We start from the raw sequence: 23,211 nt of genomic DNA on the forward strand, positions 1-23,211 counted from the left end.
AAAAACAATTGACATGTTGCTTCTTTGAAAAGCTGAGTTTTTGACCAAAGTTCTGCCACAAAAAGGCAGCATTTTGAACAACATAGTGTGAACAAGAAACCCAAATTCCCATAGACTTTGCTTGAATAGAAGAACACATCCATTTTGGCATTAAACAGCGCAGAAGAAAAAGCAGCAAAAAAGCAGGTAAAAAGCAGGTAAAAAGCAACGTGCGCACATACCCTAACACACAGAGATAAATCTGCGGCAGATCTGTGGTTGCAGTGAAATTATGGACAATCAGTGCCAGGTTTGTGGCTGTGTACAAATGGAACAATATGTCCATGATTTCACTGCAACCACAGATCTGCCAAAGAGTTATCTCTGTGTGTGACGGGGCCTTAAGTAACAAGCCACAAAATACAAAAGAAATGAAAATGTTAAATACTGCAAGAGAGCTTGCTGTCTACTTCCTACTAAGAAACAAAAGATAAGTGCGGGTAGAAAGCATAAACAGCCAAGAGATAGACTCTTGCAGTCATATGAAAAAGTTTGGGCACCCCTATTAATGTTAAACATTTTTCTTTATAACAATTTGGGTTTTTGCAACAGCTATTTCAGTTTCATATATCTAATAACTGATGGACTGAGTAATATTTCTGGATTGAAATGAGGTTTACTGTACTAACAGAAAATGTGCAATCCGCATTTAAACAAAATTTGACCGGTGCAAAAGTATGGGCACCCTTATCAATTTCTTGATTTGAACACTCCTAACTACTTTTTACTGACTTACTAAATCACTAAATTGGTTTTGTAACCTCATTGAGCTTTGAACTTCATAGGCAGGTGTATCCAATCATGAGAAAAGGTATTTAAGGTGACCACTTGCAAGTTGTTCTCCTATTTGAATCTCCTATGAAGAGTGGCATCATGGGCTCCTCAAAACAACACTCAAATGATCTGAAAACAAAGATTAATCAACATAGTTGTTCAGGGGAAGGATACAAAAAATTGTCTTAGAGATTTAAACTGTCAGTTTCCAGTGAGAGGAACATAGTAAGGAAATGGAAGAACACAGGTACAGTTCTTGTTAAGCCCAGAAGTGGCAGGCCAAGAAAAATATCAGAAAGACAGAGAAGAAGAATGGTGAGAACAGTGAAGGACAATCCACAGACCACCTCCAAAGACCTGCAGCATCATCTTGCTGCAGATGGTGTCAATGTGCATCGATCAACAATACAGCGCACTTTGCACACAGAGAAGCTGTATGGGAGAGTGATGCGAAAGAAGCCGTTTCTGCAAGCACGTCACAAACAGAGTCGCCTGAGGTATGCAAAAGCACATTTGGACAAGCCAGTTACAAGTTGGAAGAAGGTCCTGTGGACTGATGAAACAAAGATTAAGTTGTTTGGTCATACAAAAAGGCGTTATGCATGGAGGCAAAAAACCACGGCATTCCAAGAAAAGCACTTGCTACCCACCGTAAAATTTGGTGGCGGTTCCATCATGCTTCGGGGCTGTGTGGCCAATACCGGCACCGGGAATCCTGTTAAAGTTGAGGGTCGCATGGATTCAACTCAGTATCAGCAGATTCTTGACAATAATGTGCAAGAATCAGTGACGTAGTTGAAGTTATGCAGGGGATGGATATTTCAGCAAGACAAGGATCCAAAACACCGCTCCAAATCTACTCAGGCATTAATGCAGGGGAACAATTACAATGTTCTGGAATGGCCATCCCAGTCCCCAGACCTGAATATCATTGAACATCTGTGGGATGATTTGAAGAGTGCTGTCCATGCTCGGCAACCATCAAACTTAACTGAACTGGAATTGTTTTGTAAACAGGAATGGTCAAATATACCTTCATCCAGGATCCAGGTACTCATTAAAAGCTACAGGAAGTGACTAGAGGCTGTTATTTTTGCAAAAGGAGGATCTACAAAATATTAATGTCACTTTTATGTTGAGCTGCCCATACTTTTGCACCGGTCAAATTTTGTTTAAATGATGATTGCACATTTTCTGCTAGTACAATAAACCTCATTTCAATCCAGAAATATTAGTGAGTCCATCAGTTATTAGATATATGAAACTGAAATAGCTGTTGCAAAAATCCAAATTGTTATAAAGTAAAAAGGTTAACATTAATAGGGTGCCCAAACTTTTTCATATGACTGTAGCTGGTCTTTCACTAACTGGCATAAAACATACAAATGAAAATATCACCAGCAGGAAATATCAGCAAGGGGAAGGTGTAATGCCTGCCTGGAACTACAGACTCAGACTGGTTGTCACGGACAGGCTAGAGGAGAGCTGCTCACAAAGCAGGACACAGAGAACCCCGAAACCCTTTAACTCCTATACAGGGATTTGGAATTACTGCAGGGCCCCGGAGATCACCACCTGTAGAAGTCTGAGTCCAGAGGAGAGTAGTAGTCAGGCAGAGTCAAACCAGGAGATGCAGAACAGGGACAAAAATGGCAGACAAGGACGTAGTCAGAAAATCAGGCAGAGGTCAAATCCGGATCTGGCAGCAAGGTACAAACACAGCAGGCAGAAGGGTAGTCAGAGAACAAGCAGAAGTCAAACCACAGGGATCGCTATTCAGAACAAAGCAGGAACCAGACAGCAGGGATACAAAACTATCTCTGGCAGTGACCAGCAGATAGGAGGAGGAATTAGAAGGGTGTGGTGTCTTCCTATTGGCTGTAGGTGAATGATGAAAGACACACCACTTACAGTCAGCCAGTGGTACTGCAGGTCATGACCTTATGCAAACATCACAGGTCTCATCAGGTATGGAAGTCCTGGCCTAGTGTGAAAAGGCCCAGAGATTCAGTGCATTGTGGCAGTGATAAGAAGATGCCCAAAGGACCGGACAGTGCAGAGTGGAGGGCCAGAGAGGTGGACAGTAAGATGAGTGTATTTTTTTTTTATTTTCTAAATCTTACTCCTATTATGTCTTGGGGTTTTGTGAAGACCACAGAACATAACAAGGAACATTCATTGCTCAAAGAATAACATTGCAGCAAATTGAATAAGGAAAATCCAGGTAAATTGGAATTTTGCCTGATTTGCTCATCTCTAATGCGCACCATACTTTACTTTTAATCTACAGTATCTCTTCATGTAAATAAGTCTTTATTGTTCTATTGTTAGTATTTATGGATTGACACTATGGTTTCAACTCTTGATTTTTTTTAACATAATGTGCATATGATGAATGAATGTTGAATTGGTGGCCATATGGAAATCCATCAAGATCAGAAATTCTAAAGATATACTGATACACAGAAATAATTTTTACAATTTACTATGGAAAATAAGTATTAATGAGCATTTTAAAAATGTTATTTTTTTTTTGTACAATACAGTATGTGCATGAACATTCCAGGTAAAATAAAGTTCATGTATTAGATACGGTGGTTGTATTCAGTAAATATTCTTTATTGTTTTTTGATCACAATGAAATCCCTATTGCCTGATTCCTTTTTGAACAGCTTTAGATATGACTGTAAAATATTGTATACAATTCCATTTCATGATTAAAGAGAAGGGATAGCATTCTGCCATGCACAATTTCTTGCATGTTCTGATTCAATTAGAAATGCACTCGTGCTTTATCATGTCTTATTTTTCATCAAATGGCTTGAATTTCCATATCAGATCACTTCCCTTGGCCTTTAATTTGAATAAATGTGTGATATGAATTTACTTTTCAGTTACAGATACGAGTCTTGGTTCAGCTTCAGGAGAAACTGGCTCATTGACCCTTACGGAAGCAAGAAATGTAGATGGCCTCAATTATCTAATTGTTACTACATAAAGCAACGAAAATCTTAAGGAAAGAACATTTGTACCAAAGATTCTATAAAAAACAAAGCCTTGAACACTCCATTTGGTGCACAACAGACTGTCATTTCCAAAAGAAGAAGTATTTGCACAAATGCAATTAGAATTAATAGACGTAGTGACTCCATTTCATTGTTGTCTTTATTATAGATAGTTTGTAATTTATTAAAAACATGTTTGGATGACACTGACCACTAGTGAACCATATTCATAAGAAACATAACTATAATGCTATTACACATTCATTAAATTAGTTATTCCATTTTAATGCTTGTTTGGCCTGTTTTTCTATGTACAAATGCTCTACTTTTTCTTGGCTTACAACAATTTTTCCTATAATGCTAGTCTTGGCCACTGATTGGCCCTTCCCGAAGTATGATTTCAATTAATATCCTGTGAAGGGGTCCACATGAAAAAAATATTTAAACATTTAAATCATTCCATTACTTAGTATCGCTTTCCTTTGGCCGCAGGCATTCAGCATACTGATGGCTAGGGTGCCAGCACAGTGAGCAATGCTGCGCCCCGGCCGGCTTTACCGCCAGACAATCAATTGGATTTCTGTCTGTAAGTTGCACCCACAACTGATATTCGTGCCGCCTGGCTCAGGAGCAGAGGAGATGTAATTAGCTCTCTTCCCCACAGGCAACTCCAGCAGAATGTAGCCTACTTCTTGCCTGCGGCCTCTTGGAGTCTGCTCTCAGGGGATGTCAGGCAGTATGATAACGTCACTCCATTGTGCCATCTGGGTGTCCACTGCTGTTCAAAAGAGAAAAAAATAAGATGGCAACCATAGTGTACAGAAGCCTGGATTAGGTGATTAACGTTTTTTTTCTTGTATTATTTGCCATCAAATGGGGAGCTGAGCTAAGCCATCAATTGTAAGGCTGAGAGGGGCCATCAATTGTGGGGCTGAGAGAGGCCATCAATTGTAGGACTGAGAGGGGCCAGCAATTGTGAGGCTGAGTGGGGCCATCAATTGTGGGGCTGAGAGAGGCCATCAATTGTAGGACTGAGAGAGGCCATCAATTGTAGGACTGAGAGGGGCCATCAATTGTGAGGCTGAGAGAGGCCATCAATTGTAGGACTGAGAGGGGCCATCAATTGTGGGGCTGAAAGAGGCCATCAATTGTAGGACTGAGAGGGGCCATCAATTGTGAGGCTGAGTGGGGCCACCAATTGAGGGGCTGAGTGGGGCCCATCAATTGTGGGGCTGAGAGGGACCATCAATTGTGAGGCTGAGTGGAGCCATCAATTGTGGGACTGAAAAAGGAATATAAAAAGTAAAGAAAAAAAATCTCTGAGCTAGCTGCAATAATAATATTAGTGATAATATTTCATAGCACTTTATAAAGCAGAGGGTACATATAGAAAGTCAGATCTCACATAACAAAGCCTTTCACAATTCTAACAATAGAACTGCCCTGTTTTCAAGAGTTTAGAATCTATGAGGAAAAGAAGAAAGGGACAGAAGTTATAACTGTATGTTTTCTACAATAGTCAAAGCTATATAGTGCACGTAAAATTGCATAACTCCTTCACCCTGCCAGTCTCTGTGTATACGCTGATATGAAGTACATGAACTAGGATTACAGTTAAGCAAAAGAATTAGGTTTTGAAAAATGATAGAAGCGGGTGTGTAAACAGAAAAGAGTTTGATTAGGGAAAGTTATTGGCCTATCGAAGGCCGGTTTCAGATGTCCGTGTTTAATCAGGTACCAGTCACACGCATTGTTATGGTCATACATGTGACATACGTGTTTGCATACGTGTGACAAGTCTCAGAGAAAACACGGGTCTGTGAAATAAAAAGATTTTCCATATTTACCTGCTGTCTTTGGCTCTGCTCCTCCCGCTCCTGACCACCGCTCATTATATTCATCGATTATTTACCACACTCAGGACCTGAAAGCCGGAGCATCGCGGGGATAGCGCTGGGGACAGCACCACCGAGGACAGCATCGCGGGGACAGGTGAGTATTCTGCAAGCACAGTGACATCCAGGAGGTCATTGGAGTTCCCAATGAACTCTGATGACATCCTGATGACCCCCGCGACACCCACGCTACAGCTTCATGGGTTCATCAGAGTTCATTGGGAGCTGTGATGAGTCCCCTATGCTGTCCCCGCGATGTTCCAGCTTCCAGGTTCTCAGTACACACACACACACACTCTGCTGTATACTCACCCAGTGATGCGGTTCCCGGCACTGAAGTCCCCAGCGCTGTTCCTGCTTCCTGCTCCACAGGGCACTGAATATTCAGTGAGTATAATGAGCGGCGATAAGGAACAGCAGTGCCGGAGACAGCATCGCTGGAGAGAGGTAAATATAGAAAATCTTTTTTTTATTTTTTAATTATGTTTTCTCCGGTACGTGTCACACTGATGTCACAAGGATCACATCAGTGTGCGATCCGTGTGACACCCGTGCTGCCGGAAAAAAACGGACATGACTGCGTGTGTGCGTGCGGGGTCATGAGAGATCACATGGTCCATGTGAAAACACGGACATGTGATTAACAGCAAATAATAACATGGGTATGTGTGGCATCCGTTTTAAAAACATATGTCACACGTACCTGAAACACGGATGTCTGAAAACAGCCTAAAAAGTAGTGTTTTTAGGGAATGTTTAAAGGTGTACAGTATGTGTACCAGTTGACCCACAGAGTTGAACGGCAATTCATCGGCTACATGGAGCTGTTGACACTTGGCAGTCATTTACTAGTCTGTTTAGACAGGCCAACCATACTTCCCATGCACACATAATGATAGGTTGATACAACCGTTCTATGCACATAGGCTGTCATTGTCATCGGCAGCACATGTCCTGTTTGCACAGTACAATTGAGCTGTGTTGCCATGTCCTGTCATCATTCCTTGTTTTGTGGATTCGTTAACATTTTGGAAAATGTAAAAACTGATTCGTTAACAGATTGTACAAACTGATCACTTTTATAACCAATCCCTTGATGTATCCATTATAGTTATAATCAATGGTTTCATTAACGGATCTGTTATTGTTTTATATAGATAGATCGATAGATTGCTAGATAGATAAAATAGATAGATATCTAGATAGATGAATAGATAGGTAGAACAGATAGAGAGATAGAATAGATTGATAGAGAGATAGCTAGATAGCTTGGACAACTCTTTAGCTGAATTAAAAATTTATTTTAGAAAAAAAAATGATGTGGGGTCCCTCCCAAGTTTCATATCCAGCACAGGTACAGCAGCAGCTGCATGATGCAACCGTCAGCAGCTTGGCTGCTTATCCAAAATAGAAGGGATCCCACACTTATTTTTTAAATTGTTTGAATAATTTTAAAAAATGCCATGGGGTCCCCCTATTTTTCAATAACCAGCCAAGGGACAGCAGACAACCTGTCGTTGATATTACTAGGGTCACAAGTGCCAGGATTATTTGGCCCTTCCCAGCCTAAGATTAACTGCCACCCCATAAGTGGCGCATTCATTAGATGCGCTAACTCTGGTGCTGTGCTGGACTCCTCACATTGCTCTGGTGCGGTGGCAAATAGGGTAATATATGGCAATGAAGTCAGCTGTGAATTGCCAGCTGGCATCAAGCTCTGGTATTAGTAATGGGTGGATGTCTAGCAGACACCCCCATTACTAATTCCAGATGCAATTATTAGAAAAAAAAATATTTGGACAAAAAAACTCCAACTCAAGCCCTCATTCATCAATTTATTAAAAAAATTTAAAAAAATTCCGATGTAATAAGTGTGACGTCCCATGGCGTTCCCCAAAAGCAAACCTGAAAGACATAAATAGAGAAAATTAGTAAAGAAATAAAGACAAGAGACACCCTCTTTCACCAGTTTATTTCTCACTCAAATCCCTAAGCCACGTTCAATGTAATCCAATCAGGGGGTCCCATGACGATCCCATACCCACTTTCATAGTCAAGGAAGAATAGAATGTTCCCCGTTGACTTTTAGAGCATTCACTGCAGGCTCACACACAGCTGTGTGACATCCACTGGGGTGACCTGTGATGACCTCATGAGGTTGCCTCAGGTACTAGCAGCGGCTCAAGCAGCTGTGGCAGTGATGGCAGGAGTTCAGATGAGTTTGTTGCTCATTGCAATGAACCCAGCTGACCCCATTACATCAGCGCGTGTCATTGACTTCAATGACCACTGCTGTTTTTACAGTCCACTGAGCTGAGCATCTTTTAAAATCTGTGGCTAGACCTCAAAAGAGCAGTGCATGCAAGACGACCCAGGAATCTCACAGAACTGGAAGACTTTTTCAAGGAAGAATGGATGAAAATCCCTCAAACAAGAATTGAAAGACTCTTAGCGGACTACCAGCTATGATACCTGCCAAAAGGGATGATACTACGTATTAAACCATGCAAGGTGCCTAAACACTTGCATTGGACCATTTTCCTTTTTTGTTAATTTAAAAATGTAAAAAACATATATTTTTTGTTTTTGAGTAAAATACAAAGGAAATGTCTCATCTTTAAGGTTATGCCTTTTGGAGATCATTTCATCTTTATCTTGCATAACTGTTCACAATAACAGTAATTTTGACCAGGAGTGCCCAAACTTTTCCATGCCATTGTAGCTGCTAAGAATTATAATTTTCAATACATTTTTTTCACCCAACGGACAATTACCCCTTTTTAACCCTTTCACGAAATTTGATGTGGCCTACGTCATGATTCGGGAGGGGTTTCCACAAATTGACATAAATATATGCCATGGCAATCATTCGGGCACAGGAGCTGTGCCCGCATGTTTGGCCCGGGAGCTCAGTGTAAATTATAGCCATCCTCCAGCTATCACAGCCTTGGATGGTTCACACACTGCCCCTGGCTGTTTAACCCCCTAAATTCGGCAATCAATAGCAATCAAAGAGTTTAGGGGACCGGGAGAGGGAGTGCGCCCACCCATTCTGGACCCCTACGACGTGGTCATGGGGTCGGATCATTGCCACATCAACTCGATGTTGTGATGATGACCATGTCACACAGTTAGGGCAAGCCTGTTAGACCATGCCAGGTGTATGGTCTAAGAGGCTTCTGACCATGTCACACTGACAAATGTAATGTATTGCAATGCTTGTGCAATAACTAATAAAGTAATGTCACATACAAAAACTAAGAAAAAAAAGAAAAGGAAAAAAATATATATTTTTTTTAAATATCACAAAATAAAGAACAAAAAAATCTGAAAAAAAGAATTCTACCAATAAATACTTAAATTTATGTAAAAACAAAAATAAATCGAAAAAGGAACACACATTTTTTTTTACCCACTTCTGGAACAACCTGCTCTATAAAACTGTCACACTATTTAACACTTTCAGTGAACACCGTAAAAAAAAAAAGAAAAAAATCATACAAAAAAAGTCATAGCTCTCAAAATGCAGCAATACAAATGCAATTTTTTTTTCTATAAATTGTTTTTATGATGTAAAAGTAACAAAACATTAAGAAAACCATAGGCCCTGTGCGCACACTGCGTTTGTTGCCTCAGTTTTTGCTGCAGAAAATGTGTTGGTTTTCTTCCTAAAGTTCATGCAGTACTTCCCGAGCAAAATCTATGAGAACCTGCGTTTTTTTTCCCAAGAATTTCTGCAGCAAAAAGAAGCAGCGTGTTACTTCTTTTCCGCAGGTACCTGCGGTTTTGCCATTGATAAAATTTGCACCAAAACTGCAACAAACCGCAGTAAAACCGCATGTAGATTTTGGGCGCATTTTTTTTCCACATGTGCGGAATTCTGCTAGTGGTTGCGTATTTTGCTTAAACACATCTACCCAGTGCGCACAGACTCTAAAAATATTGCTGTATTTGTACTGATCTGAAGGCTAAAGGTATCCTGTCACTTATACAGTGCGATGAACTGTTAAAACAAAACAAAGTAATTCCTTAATTGCTGCTTTTTCTTAATTGTTCTTCACAAAAAGTAGAATAGAAATCGATCAAAAAACATTGTGGCCCAAATGGTGCCAACTCCAGTTCATGCCTCAAAAAAAAAAAAGCACTTATATGACATGTTGTTAGAAAGATAAAAAAAATTATAGCCTTCAAAATGTGATCTAAAAAACCCTTTATTTTGAAAACATTCTCTTTTTAGTGTGATAGTAGCCAACCTAAAAAAAAACCTATATACATTTTTGTAATAATACTGACCTGAGAAATAAAGCTGCCCTACCACTTATATTATGAACAGTGTAAAAATCAGTAATAAAGCAAATACTTCAACTACTCTTGATTTGTTTATTCTGCCTCCCAAAGAGTGCAGTACATTTCGGCTCACATTTATCCTGTGCTCTACACTGAGCACTTACATCAAAATTCACATGTAAATCTCTTGTATCCGTGATTCAGACAAATACCCAATGGAAAATTCACTATATTAAGGCAGAGTGGCCTGTGGTCTGTCCTGTGGTCTGGTGGTGTCCATCATTTTACATTTCTTTTTAGGCGTGCACAAAAGTGCGGTGAACAACAGTTTTGTGCACCTTTGAAAAGGACACTGCTTAACAGAGGCCAAATGGAGGCAGACGTATCTATGCTGCCTCATTAGTGAATGGGTCCATTGAGAGTTTTACCTGAATCACGTATTTGGAGATGTAGAAATCCTAATGTAAGTATTCAGCACAGAGCACGGGATAAATATAAACTGATTCAAAATATTTTGTACCCAAATTGCCACCAACAGCATTCAACTCAACCCACAAAAATAATAAGTCCCCACTCAGGTCCTTGATCTATTAATGTAAATATAGAGGGCTTCCACATTACTGGTAGCTAGTGATGAGCGAATGTATTCATCACTATTCACTATTCGCAGAATAGTGTGGTATTTGGGGTACAGTCATATGAAAAAGTTTGGGCACCCCTATTAATGTTAACCTTTTTTCTTTATAACAATTTGGGTTTTTGCAACAGCTATTTCAGTTTCATATATCTATTAACTGATGGACTGAGTAATATTTCTGGATTGAAATGAGGTTTATTTTACTAACAGAAAATGTGTAATCCGCATTTAAACAAAATTTGACCGGTGCAAAAGTATGGGCACCTCAACATAAAAGTGACATTAATATTTTGTAGATTCTTCTTTTGCAAAAATAACAGACTCATGTCGCTTCCTGTAGTTTTTAATGAGTTCCTGGATCCTGGATGAAGGTATATTTGACCATTCCTGTTTACAAAACAATTCCAGTTCAGTTAAGTTTGATGGTCGCCGAACATGGACAGCACGCTTCAAATCATCCCACAAATTTTCAATGATATTCAGGTCTGGGGACTGGGATGGCCATTCCAGAACATTGTACTTGTTCCTCTGCATGAATGCCTGAGTAGATTTGAAGCGGTGTTTTGGATCATTGTCTTGCTGAAATATCCATCCCCTGCGTAATTTCAACTTCGTCACTGATTCTTGCACATTATTGTCAAGAATCTGCTGATACTGAGTTGAATCCATGCGACCCTCAACTTTAACAGGATTCCCGGTGCCTGCATTGGCCACACAGCCCCAAAGCATGATGGAACCTCCACCAAATTTTACGGTGGGTAGCAAGTGCTTTTCTTGGAATGCCGTGTTTTTTTGCATCCATTCATAACACCTTTTTGTATGACCAAACAACTCAATCTTTGTTTCATCAGTCCACAGGACCTTTTTCCAAAATGTAACTGGCTTGTCCAAATGTGCTTTTGCATACCTTAGGTGACTCTGTTTGCAGAAACTGCTTCTTTCGCATCACTCTCCCATACAGCTTTTCCTTGTGCAACGTGCGCTGTATTGTTGACCGATGCACATTGTGTCAATGTGCATCGGTCAACGGTGTCCATCTGCAGCAAGATGAAGTTGCAGGTCTTTGGAGGTGGTCTGTGGATTGTCCTTGACTGTTCTCACCATTCTTCTTCTCTGCTTTTCTGATATTTTTCTTGGCCTGCCACTTCTGGGCTTAACAAGAACTGTACCTGTGTTCTTCCATTTCCTTACTATGTTCCTCACAGTGGAAACTGACAGTTTAAATCTCTGAGACAACTTTTTGTATCCATCCCCTGAACAACTATGTTGAATAATCTTTGTTTTCAGATTGAGAATTATTTTGAGGAGCCCATGATGCCACTCTTTATAGGAGATTCAAATAGGAGAACAACTTGCAAGTGGCCACCTTAAATACCTTTTCTCATGATTGGATACACCTGCCTATGAAGTTCAAAGCTCAATGAGGTTACAAAACCAATTTAGTGCTTTAGTAAGTCAGTAAAAAGTAGTTAGGAGTGTTCAAATCAAGAAATTGATAAGGGTGCCCATACTTTTGCACCGGTCAAATTTTGTTTAAATGCGGATTGCACATTTTCTTTTAGTACAATAAACCTCATTTCAATCCTGAAATATTACTCAGTCCATCAGTTATTAGATATATGAAACTGAAATAGCTGTTGCAAAAACCCAAATTGTTATAAATAAAAAAGGTTAACATTAATAGGGGTGCCAAAACATTTTCATATCCTATATAAATGTACTCCGGCACACTAGTAAAAACATGAAAAAAAGAGTCCAGTATGGTGCTCAAAAAAATTATTTTATTTTTTGTGTGTTCATATACTGTCCAACGTTTCAACCCTGTGGGGGTTTTCTTCAAGGACTATGTACAACAAGAATGACTTTCAAATTAGCACCCAAAGCAGATCAGGTAAGTACAGCGTCCATATATCACTGTGGCGGTATTTGATCTAATGTCAAATGTTCGGTGTCACACCTTATCAATTGTGAAATGTGGTGGAGATGAGGTCCAAGACCGTCTTAAGTGGCAAAATTGGAAGGACTACAAGGTCTAGATGAATAACATGTGAAGCTACCTGTATAGGTCCATGTTCAATTATGCTCCCTAGTGGGCATAGCATGAGACTTAATTGCCATGTAAATGAGACTCAAATCAGCCTTGAGGTGAATCCACAAAGGTTATATGGTGCTGGCTCCCTATTAGGCATTACATGAAAATTCACTATATGTGGAGCTGGCCAAAGGCTCTATGCAGATGGAGGACCTGTGGAGGAGCGTCAGAAGATCTGGTCTCCACAGACATACCTACTGCCTACTCTGCACTTTAGCTCCTCTGTTTTTATTCTGTATTGTCTTTCATGTAGTTTTTGGATTAATAAACGTTTGTAATATTTTTGAAAATTTCTGTGACTATTTTGACTATTTGACCTGTTACTCAGTAGTTTCTATAGGATACATATTTGGTATTGCCACATTCAGAAATGCCCGATTTATCAAAATGTAAAATAAATTAATCTGATTGACAAACAGCGTAGTGGCAAAAAAGATCCAAATGCCAAAATTACATTTTTTGGCCTTCACAAAATGGTACCTTTAATCACGTCAGCTTGATCTGCAAAAAATAAGCCATCACTGAGCCCTATATCCCAAAAAAATAGAATTCTATGGATCGCGAAACATGGCGCAAAAAGTGCTCTCCTTTTTTTTTTTTTTACAAACATCAGAATTTTTTTAACCCCTTAGAAAAAAGTAAACCTATACATGTTTGGTGTCAATGAACTTATACTGACCTGAGGCATTTCACAAATACATCAGTTTTAACATATAGTGCACACTGTGAATAAAATATTCCATAAACTATCATGCAATAGCACTTTTTTTGCAATGTTTCCGCACTTGGATTTTTTTTTGCCATTTCCAGTAAACTGTATGGTAAAACTGTAAACTAAACTGTAAACTATATGGTTTCATTTAAAAGTACAACTCGTCTTGCAAGAAACAATCCCTCACATGGCAAGATTACGGCTCTCAGAAGAAGGGGAGCAAAAAACAAAATTGAAAAATGGAAAATCGCCCAGGGGTTAAAGGGTTAAAGGCATAAGCATTAAAAATTTGAAATTGCTAATTTTTAATAAATAAATAAATGCAAATCATATCGATCAAAACTTACCACTATCATGAAGTACAATTTGTCTCAAAAAACTATCTCCAAATCACTGGGAAATATTGAAGCACTCCAGAGTATCTTATAGGCCTGAAACACACATCCGTGAAACACGTGCGTGTTTGGTCTGTTTCCGTATATACCGGAGACACGGCCAAACGTGCACCAATGTTATTTAATGTTTGAGGACACATGTGCGTTTTTCATTAAGGTCCGTGGGTCCGTGTGCGTGCTACGTTTGTGTCTCTGTTTTGCAAGGAAGCATGTCCGTTTTCAGCACGCAACACGCAGCACGGACCCAATGAAAGTCAATGGGTCTGTGCGCACGTCCGAGTGACACAGACGCATCTCTGTTTGTTCACTGTACGTTTTGTGCTTTTTTCATGTGATGTCTGTCTTTTTTATTTTTCTGTTTCGTTCTCTCCCTCAGTCTGTCGGTCGGTTTCTATGTCTGTCAGTCGGTCTCTCTGTCTTATCTGTCCCTCTCGCTGTCTGTCGGTCAGTCTCCCCCCTCTCTCATACTTACAGTTCCCCGATCTCCGGCGCGGCGCTGCACTGCTGTTATAAAAACTCCGGCGGCTTTTACTGTTTTGAAAAAGCCGGCCGCTCATTAATCAATCTCGTATTCCCTGCTTTACCCGCCCACCGGTGCCTGTGATTGGTTGCAGTCACACACGCCCACCATGCTGAGTGACAGCTGTGCACCCAATCACAGCAGCCGGTGAGCGTGTGTATACTGTGCAGTAAAATAAATAAATAAATAATTAAAAAAACCGGCGTGCGGTTCCCCCTTATTTTAATACCAGCCAGATAAAGCCATACGGCTGAAGGCTGGTATTCTCAGGATGGGGAGCTGCACGTTATGGGGAGCCCCCCAGCCTAACAATATCAGTCAGCAGCCGCCCAGAATTGCCGCATACATTATATGCGACAGTTCTGGGACTGTACTCTTCCCGATTTGCCCTGGTGCGTTGGCAAATCGGGGTAATAAGGAGTTATTGGCAGTACATAGCTGCCAATAAGTCCTAGATTAATCATGTCAGGCGTCTCCACGAGATACCTTCCATGATTAATCTGTAAATTACAGTTAAAAAACACACACACACCCGAAAAAATCCTTTATTAGAAATAAAAAACACTAACAAAGTCCCTCATCACCAAATTATTAACCCCAACAAAGCCTTCCATGTCCGGCGTAATCCACGGACCTCCAGCGTCGCATCCAGCTCTGCTGCATGCAGGTGACAGGAGCTGCAGAAGACACTGCTGCTCCTGTCACCTCCACGCAACAAATGAGGTGAGTAGCGCGATAAGCTGCTGTCACTGAGGTTACCCGCTGTCACTGGATCCAGCGGTGGCCGCGATTAACCTCAGTGACAGCTCAGCTGATCGCGATACTCACCTCAGTTGCTGCGTGGAGCTGACAGGAGCGGCAGTGTCTTCTGCAGCTCCTGTCACCTGCATGCAGCAGAGCTGCATGCGACGCTGGAGGTCCGTGGATTACGCCGGACATGGAAGGCTTTGTCGGGGTTAATAAATTGGTGATGAGGGACTTTGTTAGTGTTTTTTATTTCTAATAAAGGATTTTTCGGGTGTGTGTGTTTTTTAACTGTAATTTACAGATTAATCATGGAAGGTATCTTGGGGAGACGCCTGACATGAATAATCTAGGATTTATTGGCAGCTATGTACTTCCATTAACTCCTTATTACCCCGATTTGCCAATGCACCAGGGCAAATCGGGAAGAGCCGGGTACAGTCCCAGAACTGTCGCATCTAATGTATGCGGCAATTCTGAGTGGCTGCTGACTGATATTGTTAGGCTGGGGGGCTCCCCATAACGTGGGGCTCCCCATCCTGAGAATACCAGCCTTCAGCCGTCTAGCTTTATCTGGCTGGTATTAAAATAGGGGGGGACCGCACGTCGTTTTTTTAATTATTTATTTATTTATTTTACTGCACAGTATAGACACGCCCACCGGCTGCTGTGATTGGGTGCAGTGACACAGCTGTCACTCAGCGTTGTGGGCGTGTGTGACTGCAACCAATCACAGGCACCTGTGTGCGGTAAAGCAGGGAATACGAGATTGATTAATGAGCGGCCGGCTTTTTCAAAATAGTAAAAGCCGCCGGAGTTTTTATAACAGCCGTGCAGCGCCGCGCCGGAGATCGGGGAACGGTGAGTATGAGAGAGGGCTGCTAAATTCAGTCACTCAGGGGATTAGCGGTCACCGGTGAGTCCTTCACGGGTGACCGCTAATCAGTACGCGGCACCCAGACAGAGCCGCGGCATGACAATGAAGTCGGGTGAAGTTCACCCGAGTTCATTCTCATCACACAACTCTGTCTGCTGTCTGCCGACATGTATCAACGACATTCTGCATCACACACACACATGGAACATTTCACATGGACAACACACACACATGTCAGTTATTTCACTCACGCACACACGGACATTCCACATGCACATACGGCTAGCATACGGGATACACATGCAGGCCACACATACCATAAAAACGGACCTAAAAAATGGAAAACGGACCCGAAAAATGGCCCGTTTTACACGGACGTGGTTTTCACGGATGTGGGTTTTAGGCCATAAAGAGACACTGGTTAGAATTGTGCAATTTGACTTCGTAAGGAAGGTGAAAACAGGCTTGGGGTCAAAGGAGTTAACCTACTATTAGAAGTAAATTTCAGGTTATAATGATTACACTGGTCAATGCAATTTTTCTGGCAAAAGGTTTTAAAACATATTTTAAGTCAATTTTGCCTGCTGATTACGAATATGAACTTTATTTTTTGCTATCACATCAGGATTTAGAGATTTTTCAATTTTTGATGAAAATTACTCATATCGAATGCTTTATGATAAAAACACATGATTTTTGGTACTACATTTTGTATTTTTTAATCAAGGAATAACAAAGATTACAAAGTCTATGTACAGCAAATCAAATATACTCAAAGAATGAAACAACAAAATATTAATGCACATATATATGGCAAACAGATGAATGGCAAATGGCAGTTATTTGAACTTTCTTTTCTTTGCTGATCTGTGATGTACAGCTTCTGGGTTGTGTCTCATCAAGCTCCAGCAATAGTCAGCCATCATATGTGAGTCCCACCGGCCTTGATACCATTCTTCCATTGTTTCAATGTCCTGATGAAAACGCTCCCCTTGTTCCTCGCTCACATCCCCAAGGTTCTCTGGAAAAAAGTCCAAATGGCTGTGTAAATAGTGTATCTTGATACTCATTCTACATCCAAGATTTCGCAGACTCATTAGTAGCTCTTCCACAATCTCTTCATAGTTGTCTGCTTTCTTATTCCCTAGAAAAGTTTGCACCACATTACAAAATGCATTCCAAGCTCTTTCTTCTGTCTCATTCATTGATGTGATAAAATTTGGGTCTCTCATAAGTGTTCTTATTTGAGGTCCATCATATATTCCAGCCTTTTTCTTCTCTTCACTAAGACCAGGAAAAGTTGAACATATATAGTTAAAGCATTCTCCACTGTGATCGAGAGCTTTGACAAACTGCTTCATCAATCCAAGTTTTATGTGGAAGGGAGGAAAGACAATGTTCTTCCTATCCATAGAGGATCATGGATGACATTCTTATCGCCAGATGCCAAACTCTGTCGCTGAGGCCATTCAGTTTTCACCCAATGCTCTCCTGTAGCTCTACTGTCCCAGTAGCACAGAAAACAAGGGTGTTTTGTGTACCCTCCTCGCAGACCCAAAAGAAAGTTAACCATTTTCAAATCAACACAAATTAACTACCCATAAACATTATATTCTAACCTCTCTAGAACAATCTTGATGTTTTTATATTCTTCTTTAAGTTTTACAGAATAACCTATTGGTACAGAGCCATACTTATTTCCATTGTGTAACAGAACACATTTTAAACTTCTTTTGGAACTATCAATAAAAAGCCTCCAATCCCTTGAATCATATGCTGGAAGTCCCATAAAGAGAAGTAGTCCTTCAACATCAGTACAATAGACAAGCTGGCCATCTGAGTGGAAGTACTTACACAGTTCTGCTTCCCTGTTACGATACAATGAGACACTTTTTCCGGGTTTCAACATTCGATTCTCTTGTAGTCTTGAAGCCAATAGTTCACCAGACTTTTTTAGTAGATAAAGATCTCTAACCAGATCATTTAAAGCAGACTGAGTAAACAGAATTGGTTTGTCACAATCTTCATCACATGGCTGAAAAATATCTGGACTGTCTTCTTCATCAGTATAACAATGTGAGGAGAGATCTGTGTCATCGTTTTCTGGAAGCGCAGTATATTTTGGAACAGGTATGTCTTCACGATGGGCAACTGGTTGAATAGCTGAAGGGATATTCGGGTATTGCAAATATTGCTTGTTTTTCTTATTGAAACCTTTTACATCAACAAGGCAGAAATAGAAGTCTTCTAAATGATTGCTTGGTTCTCTCCAAACCATAGGAACTCCAAACTGAAGTTTAGAATTCTTTCCTTGAGACCATGATCTCAAGCTCTCAATACAGGTTTTGCACACTTTGTGAGCAGCCCAATGCTTGTCTTGGTCTCCAAGTTTTACTTTGAAGTATGCAAAATACACCCTCTTAACAAAGTTAGTAATGTTGCGCCTCTGAGTCTTCACAGTAAAGTTTCCACAGATGTAACAAAAAATATTTGGATCATACGAGCACTGTCTTCTGTGAGATGTAGAGGCCATTGTTAGATCAGCAAAACATCCTGCAGGAAATACAAGATAAAAGTTGTTAGCTACCTGAGTTGTTCATTGACTTTCCGTCCTCCCCACACCTTAAGTATTGATTCACAAACAAAAAAAACAGAAAAATAGCAGGATAAAAACAATAAATATCAAAATTCATTGAAAATTTCAATAAATAAAATAGTACCTGAACTCGACTGTTGTGTACGTTGAAAACTGTTTGTTTACTTTCTTATCATAACAAATAGGAATTATGCATGTTCAAAGAAAACAAAGATATTCTCACATTTATTGGGAGACTAAATGAAAACTAAATTTACCTTAGTGAACCATATAAACCGGCACTTTTGATACACTACTTATATTTTTCATAGAATTCATGAAAATGAGATATATACCTATAGCGCAAAAACGTGATGTGATAGAGAAATTATACCATCAAATTTGAATTCAGCACCCTCAAATTAGTCTAAAACTGTTCTTAAAGTCTATGCCAGAATTTATTTTTTTTTTTGTAGACCAGTGTTATCATTAATGTATTCTACAAAACTCTGGGCAAGGATTCTATATAAGGATTGTTTTAAAGGATCTGCTTTTTCTCCATGAAACCTAGGCAGAAATATAAAAAAGTAAGAAGAAAGCTGGTCTCACCGCTTCAAGTAACAACAGTCTATTCATTCCAACTCTATAAAAATGTATAGATCTGGGGATAGCCAGAGCAGTGTCGTGAGTGTGTCACAGCCTGGCTCTTGGATGATCTAGGATCTGCTTTACGCACCAGTCCATGGTTTCTTTTATTACACTGCTGGAGTGGTGCTTTAAGTCCAAGTCCCCTGATCGCTGTCATCTACTTACCTTCCACCACCTTTATCTATTATCACTGCAGCTCATGTCAGGCTTTGGCGATTTGTGACCTGCTGGAAGCTTCATTGTTTACTGGAGCGCAACGGAAGTCACAACTCAATGCATCTCTATGAGAGCCTAGTTCTGGCCCTCATAGAGATGCATTGCAAGCTTGTGACGTAAATTTTGACTTCCAGCCAGTCGGACGTTATGTGCACTAGTTTGTGCCATGGAACTAGAGCAGCACTGAAAAATCATAAAATTTCTTGAGGTTAAGTACAATACCGGGGGCGGGGGCTTAGATGTAGGTTGCAGTCACATGGCTATATAACAATGATCATCTCAAAATGCTCAGAATGGCAGCACCTCTCCAGGCCCGAGCATGACAGAATGTATTTTTATGCAGCTTTCACACTCAAGGTCAGTAGAGCAGACGGCCATGCCAAGGATTGCAATGCAATCGGCATCTGTGTGATGACAGCACCATCAAAGTGCCACTCCAGCTCTGCAAAAACAACAACCCAAAATGTTGGAGTAGTGCTTTAATTGGGCACAAATTTCACATATATAGTGGTAACTGTGGTCAAGAGAAAAAAAAAATCCTCAAACCAAAAGAAATAATGCTCTTAACTATCCATGACGTGCTATGTACGTGCTGCGCCTATGGCTGTTAATCTGTTAAATGCTACTGTTAATTTCTGACAGCAGCAATATATGCATGCTGGTAGCTTGGAGCTATCTTTAGAGCCTTCATTGGCAGGCTCACAACGTGATCACCGGATGTTAATGAGTTGTCATGACAGCCAAGGGTCACCTGATGACCCCTGTGTCTGTCATCTCAGTACTCCTATGAAAGCCAGCCCATATCCGGCATTCATAGCAGACTGTCATTTATTCTACTTTCCTTTCCTAAAATATTCCCCCACCTTTTTACCTATTTTGTTACAAGTGGAGTGAGAAAAATATAGGGAAAAATTAAATTTATGGGATAAAATACATAAAAATTGCTATGAGCGTATGTTTTCACCCCTTTTACCATGAAGTCCCTAAAAATGTCTGGTGCAAGCAATGACTTTCATAAGTCACATGCTTAGTGAAAGGAAGTCCACCTGTGTGTCATCTAATTGTCCTATGGTCTATCACTATACAATGGGAACGGAAAGTATTCAGACCCCTTTAAATTTTTCACTCTTTGTTTCATTGCAGCCATTTGGTAAATTCAAAAAAGTTCATTTTTTTTTCATTAATGTGCACTGTGCATCCCTTTTCTTGACAGAAAAAAAGACAGAAATGTAGACATTTTTGCAAATTTATTAAACAAGAAAAACTGGAATATCACATGGTTATAAGTATTCAGACCCTTTGCTCAGTATTGAGTAGAAGCACCCTTTTGAGCTAGTACATCCTTACGTCTTCTTGGGAATGATGCAACAAGTTTTTTATACCTGAATTTGGGGATCCTCTGCTATTCTTCCTTGCAGATCCTCTCCAGTTCCATCAGATTGGATGGTGAACATTGGTGAACAGACATTTTCAGGTCTCTCCAGAGATGCTCAATTGAGTTTATGTGAGGGCTCTTGCTGGGCCAGTCAAGAATGGTCAGAGTTATTCTGAAGCCACTCTTTTGTTAATTTAGCTGTATGCTTAGGGTCATTGTCTTGTTGGAAGGTGAACCTTTGGCCAAGTCTGAAGTCCACAGCACTCTGGAAGAGGCTTTCTTCCAGGATATCTCTGTTTTTGGCTGCATTAATCTTTTCTTCAATTGTAACCAGTCCTCCTGTCCCTGCAGCTGAAAAATACCCCCAGCATGACACTGCCACCCCCATGTTTCACTGTTGGGATTGTACTGGGCAGGTGATACACACATCTCAACACATACCGCTTAGAATTATCACCAAAAAGTTCTATCTTCATCTCATTAGACCAGACAATCTTATTTCTCATAGTCTGGGAGTCCTTCATGTGTTTTTTTGCAAACTCTATGCAGGTTTTCATATGTCTTGCACTGAGTAGAGGCTTCCGTCAGGCCACTCTGCCATAAAGGCCCTGGTGGTGGAGGGCTGCAATTGAGTTTGTGGAACTTTCTCCCATCTCCCTACTGCATCTCTTGAACTCAGCCATAGTGATTTGGGTTTTTTCCTTACCTCTCTCACCAAGGCTCTTCTCCCACGATTGGTCAGTTTGGCTGGATGACCAGGTCTAGGAAGAGTTCTGATGGTTCCAAACTTCTTCCATTTAAGGATTATGGAGACCTCTGTGCTCTTAGGAACCTTGAGAACTGCAGCAATTCTTGTGTAACCTTGGCCAGATCTGTGCCTTGCCACACTTCTGTCTCTGAGCTCCTTGGACAGTTTCTTTTACCTTAGTATGGTCTGACATGCGCTGTGAGGTCTTATATAGACAGGTGTGTGCCTTTCCAAATCAAGTCCTATCAGTTTAATTAAACACAGCTGGACTCCAATGAAGGAGAAGAAGCAACTCAAGGAGGATCACAAGGAAATGGACAGCATGTGATTTAAATATGTGTCTGAGCAAAGGGTCTGAATACTTATGACCATGTGATATTTCAGCTTTTCTTGTTTAATAAATTTGTAAAATTTCTACATCTACTATTTCTTTTTTTCTGTCCAGAAGGGGTGTAGAGTGTACATCAATGAGAAAAAATAAACTTTTTTGAATTTATCAAATGGCTGCAATGAAACAAAGAGTGACAAATTTAAAGGGGTCTGAATACTTTCCGTACACACTGTACACACACATTTTCTGAAAGGCCACAAAAGTTACAACACCATCCAGCAAGAAGCAAGACTAACTAAACAACACATTGAAGACCAAGAAGATCTCAAAACAAGTCAGAGTCAAATTTGTTGAGATGTACAAGTCAGGGTTGGGGTCTAAAAAATATCCAAATTTCGGATGATCCCCCAGAGCACCAGTAAGTCCATTATCATCAAATGTAAAGAACACGGTACCACAACAAACCTGCCAAGAGAGGTCCGCCCACCAAAACTTTCAGCCCAGGCAAGGAGGGCATTAATCAGGGAGGCAGCACAGGCACCAAAGGTAACCCTGAAGGAGCTGCAGAGTTCACAAGAAGAGATTGGAGTATTTGTCCCTTTTACCATAATAAACCATACACTCCATAGAGCTGAGCTTTATGAAAGAGTGATCAGAAAAAAGTCTTTACTTATGGCCAAAAATTGGAAGGCTGAGTTTGATTTTGCCAAAAGATACGTAGGAGACTTCCCAAATGTATATAGGCAGGTGATGTGGTCAAATGAGATTAAAATGTAACTTTTTGGCCATTACGGTAAAGGCTATGTCTGGCGGCAAAGCAACATAGCTTATCACCCTAAGAATACCATGTGTTTCGCATTACCCATCTTCCCCTCTACTCGGACCATGATGCTGCCACCACCACGTTTCATTGTGGGGATTTTTTCGGCAGCAGGGACGGCGAAAATGGTCCGAGTAGAGGGGAGGATGGATGATGCGAAACACAGGGATATTTTTAAGCAAAACCTGTTTTAGTCTGTCAGTCATTTGAGACTGGGATGGACGTTTAACATCCAACAAGACAATGCCCCAAAGCATACTGCTAAAGAAACTAAAGAAACACTTAAGGGGTTTAAGGAGAAATATGTAAATGTATTGGATTAGCCTAGTCAAAGCCCAGACCTCAATCAAATTGAAAATCTATGGTCAGACTTCAAGATTGCTGTTCACTTGTTATGAGTGTGTCCCACTATGGGGAGACATCTGGCAAGTCTGGGACCAGAAGTTCACAATGTCTTATTGTTTGCTGGTCTGCAAGTTGTATTTGAGGGAATTTGCTTTTTTTAATGCTGTAGAGCTTAA

At 40.4% G+C, this 23,211-nt stretch overlaps 1 protein-coding gene across 1 annotated transcript in view; it reads left to right on the forward strand.

Annotated features, from left to right (window-relative positions):
* ROS1 (ROS proto-oncogene 1, receptor tyrosine kinase) overlaps window positions 1-4,071 on the forward strand; it is a 480,047-nt gene extending 475,976 nt beyond the window's left edge. Inside the window, exon 41 of the mRNA XM_075340023.1 lies at window positions 3,708-4,071. Within this exon, the coding sequence (XP_075196138.1) occupies window positions 3,708-3,811 (104 nt within the window). The 3' untranslated portion in view covers window positions 3,812-4,071. The remainder of the gene's footprint in view (window positions 1-3,707) is intronic.
* The last annotated feature ends 19,140 nt before the right edge of the window (window positions 4,072-23,211 follow it).

This window comes from Anomaloglossus baeobatrachus, chromosome 3 (genome assembly GCF_048569485.1).
Source record: "Anomaloglossus baeobatrachus isolate aAnoBae1 chromosome 3, aAnoBae1.hap1, whole genome shotgun sequence".
Classification (NCBI taxonomy): domain Eukaryota; kingdom Metazoa; phylum Chordata; class Amphibia; order Anura; family Aromobatidae; genus Anomaloglossus; species Anomaloglossus baeobatrachus.